At 43.2% G+C, this 21,217-nt stretch overlaps 2 protein-coding genes across 18 annotated transcripts in view; one reads left to right on the plus strand and one right to left on the minus strand.

The window, feature by feature from the left end:
• RBFOX1 (RNA binding fox-1 homolog 1) overlaps nt 1-21,217 on the minus strand; it is a 748,795-nt gene that overhangs the window by 560,138 nt on the left and 167,440 nt on the right. The gene's annotated exons all lie outside the window — the stretch shown is intronic.
• Nucleotides 12,734-15,317, plus strand: LOC112533448 (RING finger protein 151-like). Its single transcript, XM_040647602.1, has 2 exons — nt 12,734-12,963; nt 13,149-15,317. The coding sequence occupies exon 2, from the start codon at nt 13,224-13,226 to the stop codon at nt 13,779-13,781; it is 558 nt and encodes a 185-aa protein (XP_040503536.1). The 5' UTR covers nt 12,734-12,963; nt 13,149-13,223; the 3' UTR covers nt 13,782-15,317.

A 21,217-nucleotide genomic window follows, 5' to 3' on the forward strand; every position in this document is an offset into this window, starting at 1 on the left:
ATTGTAGCAAGCTGCCTCTCACCGTGGGAGTTCTTTTTTTATAGTGCTTGAGCACAGTGTCTTTGATTTGGTAAAGCAGCACTTGAAGAGCTTATGCAGCACTCAGTAATTTTCTGCAACCACAGAGGTTTACAGTTTGCCCAAGCTTCAGCAGGAACAGCAGTATTTTACACACGCATAATATCCTTTTAAGAGAACACTTTTCAAAGGGCTTTGAAGACAGTGAGCTTCACAACCCCCAGGAAGGTGCCTAAGGACGATGCAGGCATTGCTGCAGCCCCGGATGGGGGCCGGACTCAGCAGGCATTTAACACTGCATAGGGAAAACAACGCACCCAGCTGAAAGTACTGTGACACTCCATGTTTAACACTCTTTTTTTCTGATATGGAGCTCCTCAGCAGTATGATTGGACAATTCACAAGCAACAGCATCAGTACTCACAAGTCCCATACACAACTCCCCACCTTCCCCACCTAGTTACACCAAGAGATGGCAAAATCCCAGCAGGATGCAGTTTCACTTTGATGCCTTCCATAAAGGCAGTGGAAACATCTTCAACTCAAAGTCTCATCCCACCTCAGTGCCATTTCCAAATAAAAAACAATCATTAAGCTAATGAAGTCGTCCACAATTTCAGAGACCTGTGCTGTACCTTTTAGTCAAATATACTCAGATTCAGATGAAGTCTGCTTTGCAACCAGATGTGAAATAATCATTTTTTTTAGTAGCAAAAACAATTAACATGATGCCACTTTTATGGCACCGTGCATATAATTGAAATGCCTGAACAAGTAGTGATAAAAAACATTTCCTTTTACTGTGCTTTCTGCTGCGTAGTGGTTCTAATTCAGAAGTACATCATCCAGGCAAAAAGCAAAATAAAACTGGAGCAGAGGCCGTCTGACTCTGTCTTCAACCATCTCATATTTACATTACCACTGCACTTGGCAACCTATCAACGGACTGCGCTCTCTGTGTCAGACATCAGAAGAAACAGAAGTATCCGAATTACCTCATGCAATTGGTTTCCTGTTTCCATTGCCATCAGTTATCTGCAGATTCAGCTTTCTATCCAGCAGATTTACAGGCAAGTATAGCATCTGAATAAAGGCTAAGCTTTACTTAGTTCAATCAGGCCTACAAACAGCGAGGTCTTTCCGCCTTAGGAGGAGGAGGATGGGCTATGTTATAGTTGCTGTGTTCCCTCCTGACTTTCTGTGAGCTGTTTGCGTCTCAGAAACCAGGACTAAGAAATGCTTCCAGTTGTACAAGCTTCCTTTAAAAGGAACAGCTTTTCTACCTTGAGATTTTGCAATTAATCTTAATTGAAGGAATAATCCTGCAAAATATGCTGATGGAGAGAAGGCAAAACGTGGTATATTAAGGAACTTTGACATAGATGACTGTCCTCAACATGTTAATTCACAGTAAATAAACTATACTGTGTTTATTCTAATGGTTCTAATTGTAATAGCTGCTTCTGGACCCAGGCAGCTTAAGTAAAATAAATAAATACATCTTTTTGTGATTATTATTAGTAAGAATAAAGCTAATTAGTTTGCCTTTACGATCTACACAGGATACAGATGGATTCCATTTAAAGCCATAATAAGTGCTTATAAACACTTAGCACCCACACTCGTGTCAACCCATACCTGTTGTACACTCTTGAATACCCTAAGGGCCACTCTCCACAACTGCAGACATCACAGCTCCTTTGTCCTCCCCCACACACAGCTGGGCATGCATGCTGCTGTTTCTGTTTTTATTCCAGAAGAGGCTTTTGGGTTTCCCGCTCCCAGTTCTCCCTCCCTCACAGAGGCCCTCACCTTCTCCTCGTGCCTGGGTGACAAACATATTCTTTCCTTACCAGCACCTGGCTTGGCTAGGATTCTTGTGCACTGTTTGCTCTGTGCTTTCCACGACAGAGGTTCTTCCTACAAGTTTCCCCTTAGTCCATTTTATATTTCTCCCAACTCGGTTTCCCAGTCTTCCCACTCCCCTTGCATTAGGGATTAGCATGCCTTCTGTTTTCCCAGTCAAGCTGCAGACTGACAAGTACTGAGCAGAGTAGACAGCTCTCTCTCTGCTAGCAATGCCCCTTCAGATGCATCCCAGGAATTGACTTGCCCTTGTTGCTGTCATGCTGCACTGCTGATTGACTTTCTAGTTGTGACCCACCAGGACTCCAAGGTCCCTTTCAACAAGGCTGCTCCCCAGCCACACAGGCCCTAACCAGCACTGGACTTTTTGGTTATGCCATCCCAGGTGCAGGACTTTGGACTTGTCTTTGTTAAATTTCATGCAGTTCTCATCAAATGAAAACATAAGCTTCACCCAGTTTTCCTCTTCTCCCCATTCCAGCATCCTCTCACTCTCCTTTCAAGTTTAACCTTATTCACTTGAGTTTCCACACTTCTCACAGTAGCACAAACCCACTGGATGACACTGGAGCCTTCAAGGGTATGAATAAAACCCACAAATAACAACTAGTAGAATTACTGATAATTCCGCTGACAGAATGACTTTAAGCCATAAAAGAAAACAAAGAATATGCATGCAATGCACATGAAACTATCTCACATTGGGTAAACAAAATACAAAAATGCAGTGGCAGCCTCTACAGGAACAGAGGCAGAACACAGAAAGGGGAGCACAGTGCACACGATTCCCACTTCAGACTTTGCACACAAAGCAGTTGGTGCCAAGGCACCAGGTCACTGTCAATCTGGATCCCGTCCCTTTGCCCCAGCACCGGTGCTCCCCTTCAACCCTGGAGTAGAAACGAATTCACGTGATGGAGTTTCACACACGCTTCCTTCAGTCTGTGATCTCTCCCCATTCTCTTTCCACATGGGCAAAATGCTACTCAGGTTATTTAGCAAACTGCACTCCATAAGATGAAAAGGCAATGCAAGAAAGTGCACTATTATTCTAAGAGATTTGCGTGGGTGTAATCAAGCTGTTGGTCAGCTGCAATAGTGACTCAAGCTCTAAGCAGGTGGAAGCTAAGCACGTACTCAGAAACACTGTTTTTATAACTCTTATTTTAATGACATCTTTCTCATTTATGTCAATCCAAAACAAGAGTTTTGAAAAGGCAAAAAAAAAAAAAAAGCCAACCAATAAAAACAAACAAAACCCCCCCAGCTGCTTCTACAACATTAGGCACCAGACCTGTTTAACTTCTGAATCATCAGTTATTGAGCTCAGCACAATAAGCCTTGAGGCTATGCACAGAGGTACTTCAGAGGAAAGAAAAACAAGGCACACACAAAACTTTAAAGAACTCCTGTGCCTACCATGGAAACAGAGAGACTCTTAGCCACCCATCTTAACTATTGTACAAACAACCTGAAGAGAAACAGGATTGCTCTGCTACATGTGTGCCATAAAACATATTTTAAGTGTTTTTTATCACCTCTGCAGCTTCACCTCATACTAAGCCCACAAAAAGGATGTGACAAAGCAGTAAGTTTTGAGAGTAGCCTTTGTAAAATGGGCAAGGAGACAAGTTAGGATTAAAAAAAGAGCAATTATTATCCCCAACTCACAGAGCAAAATGGAAGAATGGACAAAGAAAGTGGCTTTTCATTTTTATCTAAAAATACATACCACAGTAACTGCATAATTTCAAAGTTTCTAATTCATTCTCTGGCAAAAACAATTTCCTTATGTCACACAATTACAAGGATGCTGCATGCTTATTCATTCTCTCAGTTCCATTATTAGTTGAAAAGCACCAGTACTCAACCAGTCCTGCAACAGCTGTCAGCACTCAGTAGTGCCAAAGCCCTTTCCACACATTACATCAGTCAGCGGTTATCCCACACAGAATTCACGCAATGTGATGCATAGCAGGTGTGCACTCTGGGGCACACAGGTGGAAGAACAACAGACAGGGATCTGTGCAGCAATGTAACTTTTGTCTTTTCTTTTGAAAAAGTATTCAAGAGCAAAAAATAGCCTAATCTCTGATATTGTGCAGACCCTACAAATCACAGGGTGAGGGTGGAACAAATACCCAGCAGAAGGAGAAGAATTTTAAATAGCGAACTACAAAGGTTTTTTTCTGTAAACATTACAAATTGCAAAGAGGATGAAGTTCTTCAAAAAATAATCATAATGAAGACAACTTCCCTGCAAGTTTTCCATCTATTTATGATATTTAATTTTTAAATAAGCATTTCAAGAGATGGAAGAGACCCTCAGATGAGATACTTGAAAAAAGTCCTTGCCTCCAGAATGTGGGATGCTTGCAATGTTAAACAAATTATACATCATAGGAGTCACTGCAGACAAATTAATTTGCACAGGTTATCTACCTTGCAGCAGCTCCACAGATTTTCATGGCTTGTGAAATGCTTGAAAGGTTTGCTACAGCCAACCTTCTCCCTCGTCTCCCTTCCCCGCATTATTCCAGTTTATTCTGGTATATAGGTCAAATTTTCATGCAGAAAAGACCCATATCTTTCTGTGATATGTAAGGCCACAGATGTTAAGTTTTTAAAGCTTCACCAACCCCATGACAATTAATTTAATTTCATGGAAAAGTCTTTAAATAGATTCTCTCTGTAAGTGGCACGAGACACTTTGATATTAAAATAACACTTTCTGCAGCCATCTAGGACCTCTGATTTTCAGGAAGTATCTGCTGTACCCCATTTTCTACAGTAATCAAACATACCTATTTTTCAGTATTTGAGAAGTAAGGGTGAATTTGTACATGCATGATGTTCACTGATAAGTCAACCTTTCCTTAATGAGACTGAGTAACAACCTCCTGAGTAATAATAATACCTACACATTTGTAATTTTGCAACTGAGATTTTTAAGCATTAAGGATTTTTGTAGCGTGCCGTCAGATTACATGGTATGAATTAGAAGGAAACAAGTTCCAGACACTACAATGGAAAGTCATGGCTTGGATAAGAAAATGGAGGACAAAACCCGACAACTCCTGAGAATTATTAACTTTCTAACATAAACACACACACAATAAGATACTGAACATTTGTAACAGCAATTTTGCAGCTAGATATATAAAACAATGAAAATTGCTGATCTTGGACTTGAGTTATGGTTCATAACGTTTCAAATAACTTTTAGAAACTGCCTAATTTCACACTGATCCAATTTAAGACTCACACACATCTATACGCTGCATGATGGATTCTTGTTAGGTAAGCTTTAAGTTCTGAAATGCTAAGCAGAAAGTTCTACTGAAGTAAGTGTTACAGACAGAAGAAAATATTAAATCTGAGTAAACGCGTACTGGAAAAATAGTTCCAAGTCATCATTTTTTCAAGCAGCATAAAATATACAGATGGTGTGCTTCTACCTACTTTGTGTATTTCCAGATGCTGGGTATTTTTCACTTAATTGACAATCTGCTAACCTGCTTTAGCATTCATACTGAATCCAAAGAGTGATGGCCAGATGGAAGAACACACGTGTTTCTGCTGCAGGCCTTGAAGAACTACAATTCTACAGAAACTAAATGTTGGTGAGATTCATGAAATAATGCCCTCTCCTGTAAAGACAAGAATTAACACACTAGTGTAAACCAGATGTCCTTTTCCTTTCTCCAGTAGGAGTCAAAGGTATCTGTCCTGGGTTACAAGAAGAGAAGAACCATACGACAAAAGACTGTCACAGCAAAGAGTAGCTCAGGCACTTAAGACAGAACGGACATCTTTGAAGGAGTCATAAAAGTGATCATCTCAAGCTCAAATTCACATTATATTTTGAAGTGATCTCACAAAAGATGGACTGCAGCTCGAGCTGAAGCACATCCATGTGTCTTACAGGCTTTTTACATTCCCTAAGTTAAACACGGAGCCGTTGCTAAACGCACTTGGCCACAGAACTTCCTACTGGTCAAAGGACCACTAAAACATGCTTGAAAGAAAAACGTGAGGAAGCTTATTTTCCAGAATACTACATTCTTGTTCTGTAATAATTAGCAGTTCTACCTCATGTATTGTTCGAAGGTTCTCGTGTAGTTTTTTATTATAATTAAATAGCTAATATTACAATAACAGTCCCCGAAAACACATGAAGGAATTTTTGGAGACGAAGCTCCATGTAATCAAAAGCGAAGAACTGAAGTTAATTGGTCATCACTTCTTGAATTTTTATATATAACACTTGAAGAGCATTGCATTATGCTCTGATTAACACATGAAGCATGAAAGTCAATGAACTGAAAATCCTAAGAGCTTGCAGTTGTGCTAAGCTACCTCTGTTTTGAGGCATGTACTAAACATATTGATAAGTATGATATTGCCCAGAATAGATCCATAGAGACTACATTGTTATCACTTGCAACACTTGGATCATTGCAAAAAACTATTGAAATTTTGATGGAGGGGAGGAAGAGGAAGACCAGCAAATTGGCAACATTGCTTTAAGTGTTATGCACTGAAGCAACAGTAAGTTTATTCAGTTTCAGCAATCCAAACGTTTTCCTGTTGATTGTATTATTAGGTTTGGGTAGGTATACAGAAGATAAAAAGATCCATAAAAGGACATAGATAACCTAAAACCAAAGTGGTACGGTAATTACTCAGAAGTATAAAATGGAAGATATGAAAATTCTAGATATAGAGGTGTGTGTAAGTTATGACAGTGCTAAGCTATAAAAAAACATCTGTTGTGATTTTATTTAAATTTTATTCCCTATCAACATTTCCTGGTCTGCTACGCTGTAACAATATTCTTTTGTTTGTAGTCCCCGTAATTTAGCTGCTTGACAACTTCATTCACCCTTAGTAGCAAACACAGATATTGATTATCTCCGAACACCCTAACGACTGGAGACCGGGACACAAACCATAAACGTAGAGTTTCTGGTTCCAAGTGAAATTATAGTCTGCCCTACAAGATTGCACAATAAATCAAAGAACAAATCAGCCAACATAGGGCTCTGGGGTCACTGAAGTGATGTTGACACATTACAATAATGAGAACTTGAAACACCTCATGCCCTATTGATTTTTAAGTTGAATCATTGCCACTGCAGGAGATTACAAGACTGTGTACTGGAATCATGACCCACATGGGAGAAGCTGATGAAAAATACAAACAATTGCACCAAAATAGTTCACCTGTGCCTATTATAAATGAATACCCTTCCTTCTCCCCAGAAGGTCTCAGTTTGCAATTCAATGAGCATTTAACTGCTTAGCCATCTCACTTAAAGCATCCTTCCCTTCCTATTTTCTTCTATATCTGTATTAATTATGTATATAAGAGTTGTAGATGTAAAGCCACGCTTTAAAACACCTCACAGAAACTGTGAAAGAGATACAATCAGTGCACAAGAAATGCTTTTTAATATCCCAGTAATCACTGAAGCATTTCCTACCTAAAATATTCCATGTAAATATCAAAAGCTTTTCCATCAGCTAAAGAAAAAAAAAAAATTGTTCCTCTCTTTCTTCTTTTAATTCCACCTGACAGCACTGAGAACCAGTAAGCTGCTGGAGAGGTGACCAGTGACACAAGATAATTACAGTCCTGTCACGACACAAAGGAGCAGTTATAATTTGCACTGCAGTGAATTACTTTAGGAACGCATCATTTTGCTTAAGGGGAGAAAATAATACCTTTATTATCACAAACATCCAAGAGACCTTATGCTACCCGACAGAAGTGCAAGTAAAGAGAAAAACCATTTAACTACTGTGCCTGTACTAAATAAAATTTGAAGCTTTGTTTTATCCTTGCCAGCAAATAATTTTAAGCATTACTGTGGTTCTCCTAATAAGGCATACCTTTTTGTCATCTTAAAAAACACAACGAATGGGTGTATAACATGAAGGAAGCAAAAGGATAACTCCACAAGGAACTTAGTAACCCATGGCAAATGGAAGAAACCTTCACCTCTCAAGGCACATACTAGGGAAAGGAACTTGAAGGTAGTTAAATATATCCTAAAGAGCTGCTCCTCTTAGAGTCCTCAGAGATACGTTTTTAAGCAGTAGCTCTGAACTTGGCATTTATTTCTTTGGGAGGGAGGGAGGTGGAAATCTCAAATTGTTTCTCAAATAGCAAACTGTACACATCAGCCACACTGAGCACCATAAAAACAGCAGCAGTAATCACTACTATGAGGGGAAAAACACTAAAACTCTTCATGGTAGCACTTCCTGTGGAATAATTGGGGGTCTACTGGCAATTTTAATTACCAACAGACAACACAGTAACTGTGGTACGTGACAAGCTACCATAAAAGCAATCTTTTCCTGGAACAAAATTTAATATCTTTTGCTCCCCTAACAGTGTTGGTAACAGTTGGGAAATATCAAAATAAAATTACATGAAGATGATGCTCAAAGTTTCACAAAGAGAACAAAAAGTAAAACAACAAATATCTCATCACATGTAGAGACAGGAGCACACACATACTTGTGGACAAGAGAAGCCTGTCCAGCTTCCTTGATGGTCACAGCTTGTTACATCAGAGGTGACAGCTACAGTACCCAGTGTGCTGATCTGCTTTGGGCCGACCCTTGGGCTTCTGCAGTAATGAGAAGCAAAACCTCACTGTGCTTATTGACGCAGTCTGTTATACCTGTGCACGTTTTTCACTTGTTGATAGACTATGTTGTGAGAATCAGTTCTCTTAGATGAGCCACTATATCCAACACTCTTCTTGTAGCTCTGTAACTCCTACAGAGACCAATGTCAAGAACTGCAGCAATACCTTAAGTATATTTTGTTATTGTTGATCTTATGTAATTGTCTGGAAGAATTTATTAATAATTTTCACAATCATTTAACACCAGGCAGCATCAGAGTATCACAACACCTTTCACCATTTTCATCACATCTGTAGTGAAATAAGTAGATAGGATAGTCTATTGAGAAAGAACTAACACTGAGGATGCTTATTTTTTAAAGCAAACGAAAAGGCGAGACAAAATAAATACCAGCAGATGGTGGAGAGAACCAGAAAGTTCAGCTCTTTTTCTCATGAAAGAGGACAAGAACGTGCAATGAAAATTAACAGAAAAGCACCGGGCCATCACCCCTCCCTCTGCAACCTGTTAGTATTTGTCTCAACACAACAGGTATAATTTATAATGGTAGAAATCATTGTCAGAACGTGTTACCAAAGTTGAGTACCCATAGATATTTAAAGACTGTTCAAAATGGAATTAAATCTTGATATTCTGACATCAAAAACCTGTTCCCTTAGAGATTAAGCTCATCTCCTCAACATGGAGTCAGGACAAAATTTATGGGGTGTTCTAGGTGTGCTTCTGGGACAGTTCTACAGATTTTCATCTGAATTACCTGGCATGCAATGCCCCGTCCTGCAAAAACCCACAGAAGTACAAAATAAGCTCAAATCTGATTCAGGAGTTGCATTTCTCCGAATGAGGTTCTTTGTCTACTTGAGAAAGCTTTAAGAAACACTTGATAATTCACATCATATGACTTGAATACTTCGATAAATTCGTGTGGTTTCAATTATTTACTTTGCAGTACTGAAACAGATACAGGATTTTGTAGTTAACCACAAGATGTCACTGTTGCTAAATTCAAATTTGAAAAATCGCATATTTATCTGAACTAAAAAAATAACATGTTGAGGCATCGTTAACTTCACATTTTGCTTGTTCCTTTAAGGATACCACAGCAGAGCTTCACTAAGCTGGAAGATTCCACAACGTTCTGCATTCACATCTTTCAGACTGACTAAAAACAAAGTCATCTGAACATACCCAGTTAATGCAGAAATACGATAATATTGTCAATAATAAAACACTTCGGCTATTTACTAACTCAAGAGGTATTGCTGGCATATTTTTGTATTCTCACCTCCTCCAAGTTTATAAATCTCATTAAGAACGTCAACACGTTATTATAGTACAACATCGAATTCCTAAAAAAGATAAAGCCTGCCCTGATAGCAACTTCTAACAGGCCCAGGAGGCTGTTGAGGGATCATACTCAAATGGGGGAGGGAATCATACCATAACTTGCTCCATAACCCTTCGGCACACATCTTTTCGGGGTCTATTATTTTAAAACATAAAAGGCACTTCCTAGAAAATTCAGACTGATGCAAGGGCTCAACCCCATTCAATCCTTTCTCCCAGTTGCTCAAGTTGTACAGAGAATGGAGACCTGAGATAACAGAATCCCTGTAAAACATATCCTTTATATCTTATAACTAAAAATCCAACCATATAGATTCTTTAGAACTGGGTTTTGCTTGTTGCCATACCACTGACAAAAGATTCAAAGTAACTTTTCTTGAACACTTGCCTTCTTTTTGATATATCAGGACCATTTTTACTCTATAATCCCTTTGTACTCCTTACTAGCCCACTGTGCCCCATATTTGGGTTATGTTAAAAGTCACACCGCATCACCTTCTAACTTCACACACTATAATGTGAATCATTCTTTTGTACTGTCATGAATAAAAAGTTGTCCCAAACAGGGGGATGGGAAGTAGGTTCTTGTAAAGTTCAGCTCCTGTGAGTGTTGGAGCCTGTTTAATTTGTTCTAAAGAGTCCAGCAGATCTATGAAAAACCACATAAGGAATAACAAATACACTTCCTTCCTTTGCCACATTCAAGCTTAAAACTACAAGAAAAGAAAGCAGAAATGAAAAATACTACAATAGGTAGAGGTGTTTCAGTCAGGCTTCCTGTCTCTCTCACCATCTGCACTGACAGACTTATTTTTTAACACTTCAACACAATGAGAAATTAGAAAAGGAAATCATAATGGTAAATATTGAATATGATCACCACGTTTTCCCATTCCCTCTCCCATTTGTTGTAAGATACTGCAGTGTATCTCGCGTCTCTCTTGTTAACGTTTCATGGAGTACTTCCACAAACATACGTTTGTTCTTGTTCTCAACACTTTGTTCTGTCACCGCGACAGATGGCTTTACACTGAAGCATATGAAAATATTAAATTCTCCATAAACCTGTTGAAGTATGAAATGTCTGCAAGTAATCAGTATCTTGGCAACTACTTCTTTAATACAGATATTACAGAGTACTATGCAGCGTTCCCATATTGATTTTCAATTTGACATAGCCCACTCTAAATCTAGTTTTCTTTGAGCTTAATTAATAGTAGCATGGCTCGATTCAAAATGATGTCATTTCTAAGCAGAACAGCGTGTTTTACTTATTGTCTGCCTGATTACCAATGAGTGGTAAAAACAAATTAGAAAAACTATATTTAGCCACAACAGGTGCTTGTGTCATAGCATGAAAGAATCTGGAGCACACTGGGACTCGGTTTGCTTCTGTCTCCTCTCTGACATTAAGAACGATGTGATATTAATCTTCGACAGCAGTTGGTAGAACATAGTCCTCAAAGATTTGGTTCCAGATTTCTCTCACAGTATCTTCTATCCCATGGCAAACTGGCCACTAGCTCTAAAAGCTTAAAAAACATAGAGCAAAGAGGATGTGCACCATGCTTATCGCTCTCACGACACCTATACTAAACCAAGAAAGTTCACTTCCAGTTTGCAAACAAGAACTCCCCAGACAAGGATCAACTGTGAACACCGACTGCTAAGGAACATGTTCTTTTTATGGCTATTGCTTCCTCATTCAGAGACTCTCAGGCAGGGATTGTTGATTCCTATAACGAAAGTACACACTACAACATATGAAATAGCACAACAGAGCCTCTCTGGCCCCAAGGCACTCTAACATTTCTTAAATAGTAAAAGTCATTCTTTTGCTCTAATATGTTTGCGTAATTTAGTTGTCATTCATAAACCTTCATGTTAAGTCATTCACAGAAGACGAGAAAGTCTGTACAGTTGTCACCAAAAAATTAAAAAAAAATCACTTTGTAGAAGAAAATATATTCAAAATAGCTTGTTTTAGTATTTTGTTAGCTTGTTAGATTTCACATCTGTATTTTACTAATCACAACAGTATGAAATTAAGTGAAGACCTTGTGTGTAATACAGACATTATAAAGTTTACATAAAACCCATTCCCTAAATGTAACCAACTGAAGGTGTATTATACCTGTCTTACCACTTCACCAGAGCATTGTTTCCATAAATGTAGACAAAAAAAAATTTCTCCTAAACACATACATTTTTTGTAATAAATCACAATCTTCTAAGAAGAAAAACTTGAAATAGAAATTGGGATCATCTGAGAGTAGATGACAGAACATCATGAGTTCAAGGGAACCTCCAAGGATCACTGAGTCCAATTCCTGATTTCACAGAGGACCATCCAAAATCCAATCCGTATGTACGAGAGCATTGTCCAACTACTCCTTGAATTCCAGCAGGTCATGGATGTGATCACCACCCTGGGAAGCCTGCCCCATGCCTGACCACCTTCTGAGGTAAAAAAAAAAAAAAAAAAAGAAAAAAAAAACCCACAACCTTTTCCTAACACCAAGGCAGATCCTCCCAAAAAACATGAACAAGGACATCACACAGACAAATGTAAATAGAGGCAACTTATTTATTTCAGGAGAAGCTGTCAGGAAGAAGTGAAGTACAAAGGCACCTGGCAGGGCATCAGAGGACCAGGCCCTCTGCGTGACTGCTGAGAAACACCAACATCAACACTGCAGTACCCTGTGGACATGCAAAGGCTGGTGCTGGCTGGAGTGCTGCTGGGTTCAACAGCTATCCCCAAGGTGACCACAACAGTCTTGATGCCACAAAGTCATGGTGCATGACATCACCAGGCAATGGACTGTGACCTCACAGACCTCTACTGCTCACCCTCAGGCACAGCAGAGCCTGGCCCAGTTGAGCTTGTTCCTGGTGTCTGGCTGAGCACGTTGGCGAGGTCTAGAGACCCAGCGAAGCAATCCTGGTTTGTGCTGTGGGGCTCTGGGAGCTGTTCTCAGTGCCCACCCCCACAACATTACCTGTATTTCCCCGGCCCTGCTTGGATCAGGCAGCCGGGTCCCAAGAAGCGCGCTCGAGGCAGCGGAGGTGAGAGGTGGGGGGACACTTCCCTGGGGAGGCCATGGGGCTCAGGGACCTGCTATGGCCGCATCTGCAGCCTGACCAGGGGCCAGCAGGGAGCGGGGTGGGGAGGCCTTCCTGCTGAGGGACCGGGGCACAACTGCTGCCTGCCCCTGGACACACACACTGACTGCGGCCTCTCCTTCTTGCAGCATTCAGAGATCACTGCAGGACTGCAGCAAGGGGAGCCGATTTCCAGCTCCAGCTCCCCAGCCCAGAACGGGGCCATGCAGGAGGCGTTCTGTGCCATCTGCCGCGATGCAACACCTGACACCTTTGTGGTGCCCTGCGAGCACCACTTCTGCCTTCGTTGCATCCTTCAGTGGACCCTGAGAAAATTCACCTGCCCGCTCTGCAGGAGGCTCATGAGCACCATCAACTTTTCAGTGCGGGCAGATGGCTCTCTGCCCTGTGTCATCACGCTGCCATCCGAGTACGAGGCAGAGAGCCACGACACAGCCTCCCTGTGGGACATCGCCACCCCGCCGCGCCCCACTCCACCGGGCAGCCCTGCGGGGCACAGAGAAGAGGAGCTCCCCGCCACGTCCCACACAGCTCCCGGGGACGCGGCCGCCCATCCCACCCGTACGCCCGTCCCCAGGGAGGCGGAGGAGCCCCAGCAGGAGGCAACAGCGGGACCTTCTGCCCAGGGCCGCAGCCCCACTGCTACCAAGCGGGGCAGGGACCGCTCAGCCCGGGGGTCCCGCCGCCCCAGGAAGAGGAGGGCCCGCAGCGCCCGGGGCACTTCGCAGCCCTGCAAGAGGCCGCCCCCGCGGCACAATTAGCAGGGCCGCATCCATCTTTGTTAATAAAAAACATGGAAAACCACACAGCTATCCTACTGAGGACTACGCCTCAGTTCTTCTCAGAGATCAAGGCCTGTGAGTGCTGCCAGGAATGGCGAGTAGTGCTCCTGGAGACGGGGCACAAGGGCTGGCATTCTGTGGTCTCAAACAACGTTCCCTCAGGCCCTGCCCCTGTCACCAGAGAGCGAAACTCAGCACTGCCCTCTGCTCCCTTGGAGGAGCCACAGCCGCCACGAGGCCTCTCCTCAGCCTGCTCTGCCCTGGGCTGAGCAAACCCGGGGACCTATAATTCTTCACCTTCCTGACCCTTCACAGCGCTCCGTTGAGCACTAACCAGTAGTTTTATTTGTCTTATATTGCGATGCCCAAAACCACAGACAGTGCTTGAGGCAAGGATCCAGCAGCACAGAGCGGGTCAACAATACTGAAAGCATTTGCATTTTTCCTTTCATTTGTTTCATCACCACCTCTCTTCTCCAGCACTTCTGGACATTTCAATGAAGAAACTTACCAACGGGAACATAAACGTGCCAAAAAAAAAAAAAAAAAAGAAAAAGAAAAAGAAAGAAAACAACCAAAAATGTTTCTGAACAGATCATGTGGTATTACGACCTGCAATCGCAGAGACTGTAGGCTGTGCAATATCAGCCTCAGTTGCTCTCCTTCTGCTTTCAATTCTTTTTTTCCCCCAACTACGACTTAGTAGCAGTTTTTCAGTGAAGGCTTTTGAAACACAAACACTGCAGCATATTCCAAGTGGGTACATCAGTGCAGTGCAGGAACTGCTGTGCGTTCAAGTTGAAGAAAAGGAAAACATCCATAAGTTTAAATAATAAATAACCACAAATATGAGCGCAAAGATTGTGATGTATTACATTGACTGTTTATCTCCTAAGTAGAATTACTTCAGGTTTACTGAGGCAGAAGCTTTCCTCAACCTCTAGGTCCCCAAGGAGCATTTATCCAGGAGTGCTAAAAGACAATCAGGAATAGAATCGGTACAGTAATGAAAATCATAGCTGGGGTCTCACACATACCAACAGTTCACCCTCACACTGCAATAGCCAGTAAGCACCTCCACATAGCTTGAAAAATCAGTACTGCCCTTGAATATGGGTAATACTGACAGGCAGACTTTAAAGTCTAGGATCATCCTGTTTTCTGAGGCTTATGCTTTCTTAAAGTACAGTCAGTAGATTGTAAATCAAATCACATCCAGTCAAATAAAATCACAGCAATAGTAGAGTTCACAGCTTGGCAGCAGTACTGACTGTAAGGAAAGAAAACTGATTAAAACATACCTGGGGCCCAGAAAGACAATTTTCTCCGTGTGTAACAAAATGTCCATTAATTTGGTAACAAGAGTCAGCTTGTAAATAACATTTCACAATAATAAAGGTTTCTTTTACTTGCTGCATGTCCAGCTCTGTACAAAGAAATGTTGGATTTTGGCATGTTTCGTGCTTTGAGCTTTACTTGTCTCTCTCTCCCCTCAGCTGTTTGAGCAAATAATAATCTAAGTGCCATAAAGAAAAAGAATCCTGCACATAGACTGTGAGGCTTAATATTAGAAGCCACAACAGGCTTTCAGATTCAGAAAGAAGTACTGATTAGCACTGAAACACTGTTCTAGTTGTAGTGTTTACACCACAATTGTCTGAAGGTGTAAGTACTAACTTAATACTAGGTCAATGGGCTTTAGCGAAAATCATTTTCTATGTCATATCTAAGTGATCTAACCCAAAATTATTAGCATTTCTAGTATATTTTCCACACAAACTGTAAGTCATTATAATACACGTCAAAGTTATTGAAAAGTCATTCCTGTACTAGGATGAACTTCCAGCAATTTCCAATCAAAGAAAAAAAAACACTGTGTGTTTCCTTGTCGCAAAGTAAAACAAACCTCGTTTCATAGACAACACACGCATGCAACATGGTATAATATCATCAAGAAGATAATTGCAAAATGCAACCGAGTTTCATCTCTTGGGAAATGTTAAGTTTTTCTTGTTAGGAAATGAACTTAAGATGACCCATAGTCACTAAAACGTTTCTTATGAAAGGTTAAAAATGCCATTATAGTAAAAGTAAATATTCATTGCTAGCCAAGAGAAAAAGAAATTAGTAAGACCAGGAAAACATCTTTACAAACCTAAACACACCCGAGACTACTACATGCATTACACCATCAAAACCCAATTCCTTAGTCTACTACTACCTGCCTTCAAACTCAAGTACTGCATTATTCAAGGCTGCGCTCCATTATACAGCAAAGTCAAGAGAGGCCCAGAGATTCCAACTGCAACACGTTGGAAAGCACAACAATGACAGCAGAAGAGTGAGGTCCAAGGCTGCAACAAGTGAAGACGTGCTCAAACGCAACAGCCACAGAAACAAAGAAAAGAAGCTGCCTACCTTCAGAAAACCTTAGATACACAGGAATCTCCAGAGAGATATCCTTACACCCACTACAACCCTTAAATTAGGTCTGGGAAGGGGTGGATCCTGGCTCAACCCCTTCCAATCACTCAGGTGCATGCAATGAACGCCCCTGAGTTGGCCCTGCCTTCCTACCAGGTGCTTAATCATTGTTTCAAGCCCTGACTTGGCATTTCCACTACACTCCATCCCTTCACAGAGTGAACCAGTGACTGCGCAGTTTAAAGTAAGTCCCTTCCATTACTGTGATCCAGTATACTGCAACACTTGTACAATTTGCCAGTCAAAATGTAGACTGACAAAACAGGAGATGACTGATGATTGGTTCTTGGTTGAAGTTCATGTTCCTCTGTGGGCCAGTACTCAGTGGTTCTCTTGGAGTCACATAGTTGCTTGGGCCAGGGAAGGTTTGGCTTGTATCCCATCAGTCCCATATAGTCCACTACTGGGTGTCATGCTGATCTTATAGTGACACTGGAGCATCTTGATGCCACTTTACTCCTCCTGGCAATCCTGTGGACTCAAAGAGACTCATGAGGAGTAGTACAGATGTTTCAGAGGTTCAAGAAGGTGTAGGCTCCCCTCAGTGGCAAGATACAGGCTGTGTTCCTGTCCTGGGTCAACACTATGGCTTGTACTGGGGCATGTCCTGGCTGCCTGTACCATATCCTTTGGCCTGATATCTGAGGCTGCATAACTATATCAGGTACCTAAAAGGGGGTCCTGATTTGCCATAGGGACATAATTAAGGTCCCCTTAGTGATGAAAACTGGTGTGTTGACCACAATGTCTGCAGGCCATGTACCTATTACCAGGGGGACTACCGATCCCCCAACCTCCAATAATCTCCCCCAAGGTGCAAGTAGGCCACACCACTTTGGTCCTACTTGTACCTTCCAAGGCCAATCTGTTTTAGGGGTACCTGGTTCTAGGTTCTCAGGGGCAGGGAGCAGAAGATTATTTTTATTGCCAATTTGGGGTCTTAGCCAATTATCAATGCCTGTAATTTGGACCCTAAATGGGGAGGCCGATGTTGTCTGTAGAATCTTCAGGACACCTGGGTCTGCTATCTCTAGGCCTCTCATTCAGGCCCTGCAGGGTTTCGTGGAGTCTCTCTGTCCACTCCCACAGGGACTGAGAGTCTGTCTTCAGGGCAGCCTTAAGAATACTCTTACAGCATTCAATAAGACCTGCCCCCATTGGATTATATGGCAGGTGGAATCACCATTCAAGGTTGTTTTCTTCTGCCCAGCATTGTACCACTGTGCCAGGGAAATGAGCTCGCCCTTGATGACCTGAAGGTGTCCTGTAGGCAGCTAACAACTTGGTGAGGGCCTTGTTGGTATATGCCTGGTTCGCTCCTGGTGCTGGATAGGCCTGCATTAGCCTACTTGTGGTGATGATGCAGGTCAGGAAATATCTCGTCCCCTCAGACCAAGGGAAGGGCCCAATGCAGTAGACCTGCCACTGCTGAAGAGGACTGTCCTCTAGCAAGATGAGCTGTTGTTTCAGGCAAATTCTTGGTCTCATCTTGGAGCAAGCATCGCAGTCTTGGCATGCCTGGACGATATCAGACAGCTGTATGGGCAGACCCCGTGCTTTAGCAGCTGCCCACATTGTCCTTTGTCTGACATACCGAAGCTTCTGACACAACCAGTGGGCAGTGTTCTTGGATGGTGAATCCTCGATCCGCTGGACTTGAGCCAGTCATTTAGAAGTCATTTGTACACTAGGATGAACATCCAGCAATTTACAACCAAAGTGACAGGGAAATACACTGTGTTTTTTCCAAGTAAAATGCTCTTTCTGCAGGTCTCCAAACTTCCAGTGGCTCACACAGTACAATATGAAGATAAGATGTTGAACTGAAGCCCTCTCAGGATACACAATTAACTAGCTACTGAAAGAAGCTCTAAAACATTTACAAGATGAAAAGCAGTAACATGACCAAGCTCACTGCAGAGACACAAACAGGTGAATCACATATAACTAGCTAGAGTATCAGCAGTTCCCAAAGACAAAAAAAAAAAAAAAAAAAAAAAGGGGTAGTTGGATTTGGACTAAGCAGTGAACAACCCTAGTAGATGGAAACAACAGCTGACTGTCAGAAGCATAAACAAAAGAAATCCAAATAAATTACTTGGATCATTGAGATTTTCCATCTATTAAAAGCAAACTAAGAATTTATTCTATTCCCAGCCCCATCAAGTAAAACATGTCGTAAAAAGAAGACAATAAAAAAGATCAAAATGAAACCAATAAAATATTTCTTACTGGCATGTGATCCATGCCTACTGCATGCATGCATCAGGAACTGCCAATATACGGACAGATTCAAAGAGATTTTCCATTTACTCCAATTGAGGAGCATTATGATGTATATCCTATAAAATTATGAATATTCATTTTGCAGTGGAACTGTTCTAATTGTATGAGATTCCAGTAGAAAAATAAACAGAAGTGAGAAAGGCCCATTCAAGAGCCCAGCAGATTAGACACGGAAAGAGACAAAGAGACCCAACAGAAATCGTGTATTTCTGGAGCCTAAAGGAACTCAATGCAACACTAGCATCAGAGATACACACTGGAATGCTTTTCTCAGCAGTGAATTCTCTTTCCAATAAGCTTCAAAACACTGAACATTGAAGTCCTGAAAGGAATATAGAGAGACGTTTATTGAAAGTGAAGAACATATGCAACACAAGAATGAACCTGGAATAATTGTAACTAGATTTACTCTATATGATTTTTACATATTCCTACTCCTTAAATGTAGATTCACAAAGCAGTCTGGAAAGAACCTTAGAGCTCATCTAGCTACAGCCACCCTGCCATGGGCAGGGACACCTCCCAATGGGCCAGGCTACTCCATGCCCCACCCAGCCCGGCCTTAAGCACTGCCAGGGGTTGGGCACCACAGCTCCCCTGGGCAGCCTGTGCCAGTGCCTCGCCACCCCCAGAGGAAAGAATTTCTTCCAAATACCCAACCTAAACCAATTCTCTTTGTCCTATCACTTTGCTCATGATAAAGTGCCCCTCTCTAGCCTTCTTGGGCTGAACAGGCTTCCCCAGAACAACACCAAGCAAGAGTTTTTGATACCACAAAGTCACGGTACATGACATCACCAGGCAATGGACTGTGACCTCACAGACCTCTACTGCTCACCCTCAGGCACAGCAGAGCCTGGCCCAGTTGAGCTTGTTCCTGGTGTCTGGCTGAGCACGTTGGCGAGGTCTAGAGACCCAGCGAAGCGATCTTGGTTTGTGCTGTGGGGCTCTGGGAGCTGTTCTCAGTGCCCACCCCCACAACATTACCTGTATTTCCCCGGCCCTGCTTGGATCAGGCAGCCGGGTCCCAAGAAGCACGCTCGAGGCAGCGGAGGTGAGAGGTGGGGGGACACTTCCCTGGGGAGGCCATGGGGCTCAGGGACCTGCTATGGCCGCATCCGCAGCCTGACCAGGGGCCAGCAGGGAGTGGGGTGGGGAGGCCTTCCTGCTGAGGGACCGGGGCACAACTGCTGCCTGCCCCTGGACACACACACTGACTGCGGCCTCTCCTTCTTGCAGCATTCAGACATCACTGCAGGACTGCAGCAAGGGGAGCCGATTTCCAGCTCCAGCTCCCCAGCCCAGAACGGGGCCATGCAGGAGGCGTTCTGTGCCATCTGCCGCGATGCAACACCTGACACCTTTGTGGTGCCCTGTGAGCACCACTTCTGCCTTCGTTGCATCCTTCAATGGACCCTGAGAAAATTCACCTGCCCGCTCTGCAGGAGGCTCATGAGCACCATCAACTTTTCAGTGCGGGCAGATGGCTCTCTGCCCTGTGTCATCACGCTGCCATCCGAGTACGAGGCAGAGAGCCACGACACAGCCTCCCTGTGGGACATCGCCACCCCGCCGCGCCCCACTCCACCGGGCAGCCCTGCGGGGCACAGAGAAGAGGAGCTCCCCGCCACGTCCCACACAGCTCCTGGGGACTCGGCCACCCATCCCACCCGTACGCCCGTCCCCGGGGAGGCAGAGGAGCCCCAGCGGGAGCCGGAGCAGGAGGCAGCACCGGGACCTTCTGCCCAGGGCCGCAGCCCCACCGCTGCCAAGCGGGGCAGGGACCGCTCAGCCCGGGGGTCCCACCGCCCCAGGAAGAGGAGGGCCCGCAGCGCCCGGGGCACTTCGCAGCCCTGCAAGAGGCCGCCCCCGCGGCACCATTAGCAGGGCTGCAACCATCTTTGTTAATAAAAAACATGGAAAACCACACAGCTATTGGAGGACAGAGTATGCCTCAGTTCTACTCAGAGATCCGGGTCCGTGGGTGCTGCCAGGAATGGGGGGTGGTATTCTTGGCTATTGGGAACAAGTGGTGGCATTCAGTGGTCCCTATGAATGTTCTCTCGGGCCCTGCTGCTGTCACCAGAGAGCAGAGATCAGTACCTGTCCCTCTGCTTTCCTGTGAGGAAGCAATAGGCCTGGTGTTGGAATGGTGTCTGAAGTTCCAAACCAGAGAACAGCTGTAGCCAAGTTGGCTGGCCAGCAGCGTAAACATAGAAACACATAATATTCTGATTTGTAAGGGACTCACAAAGATCACAGAATGATAGAACAGCTTGGGCTGTAAGGGAACTTAAAAATCATCTATGTCCAACCTCCTGCCATGGATCTGGTAGATAGCCACCAGCTCAGGCTGCCCAGGCTCCCATTGAGATAACCTTCAACCCCTCCAAGGATGGAGGCTCCTCTGTGCCAGAGCCTCAACACCCTCTGAGTTCAAAATGTCCTCCCAATATCTAACCTAAATTTCCTTTCTTTTAGTATAAAACCATTCCTCCTTGTCCTGTCACTGTCTGCTTGTGTAAAAGCACAAAAGCTTGTGTAAAAGGGAGACTTGGTCTCCCTCCTGTTTATATAACTACCGGAGAGCTGCAATGAGGTCCCCAGAGCACCCTCCGGTGCAGAACCTTTCCATAAGCACTCCC

Source organism: Gallus gallus, chromosome 14, assembly GCF_016699485.2.
Source record: "Gallus gallus isolate bGalGal1 chromosome 14, bGalGal1.mat.broiler.GRCg7b, whole genome shotgun sequence".
Taxonomy (NCBI): Eukaryota; Metazoa; Chordata; class Aves; order Galliformes; family Phasianidae; genus Gallus; species Gallus gallus.

What these genes read in the sequence shown, in the direction of transcription:
- LOC112533448 (XM_040647602.1), top strand. Translation starts at nt 13,224, where the DNA reads ATGCAGGAGGCGTTCTGTGCCATCTGCCGCGATGCAACACCTGACACC.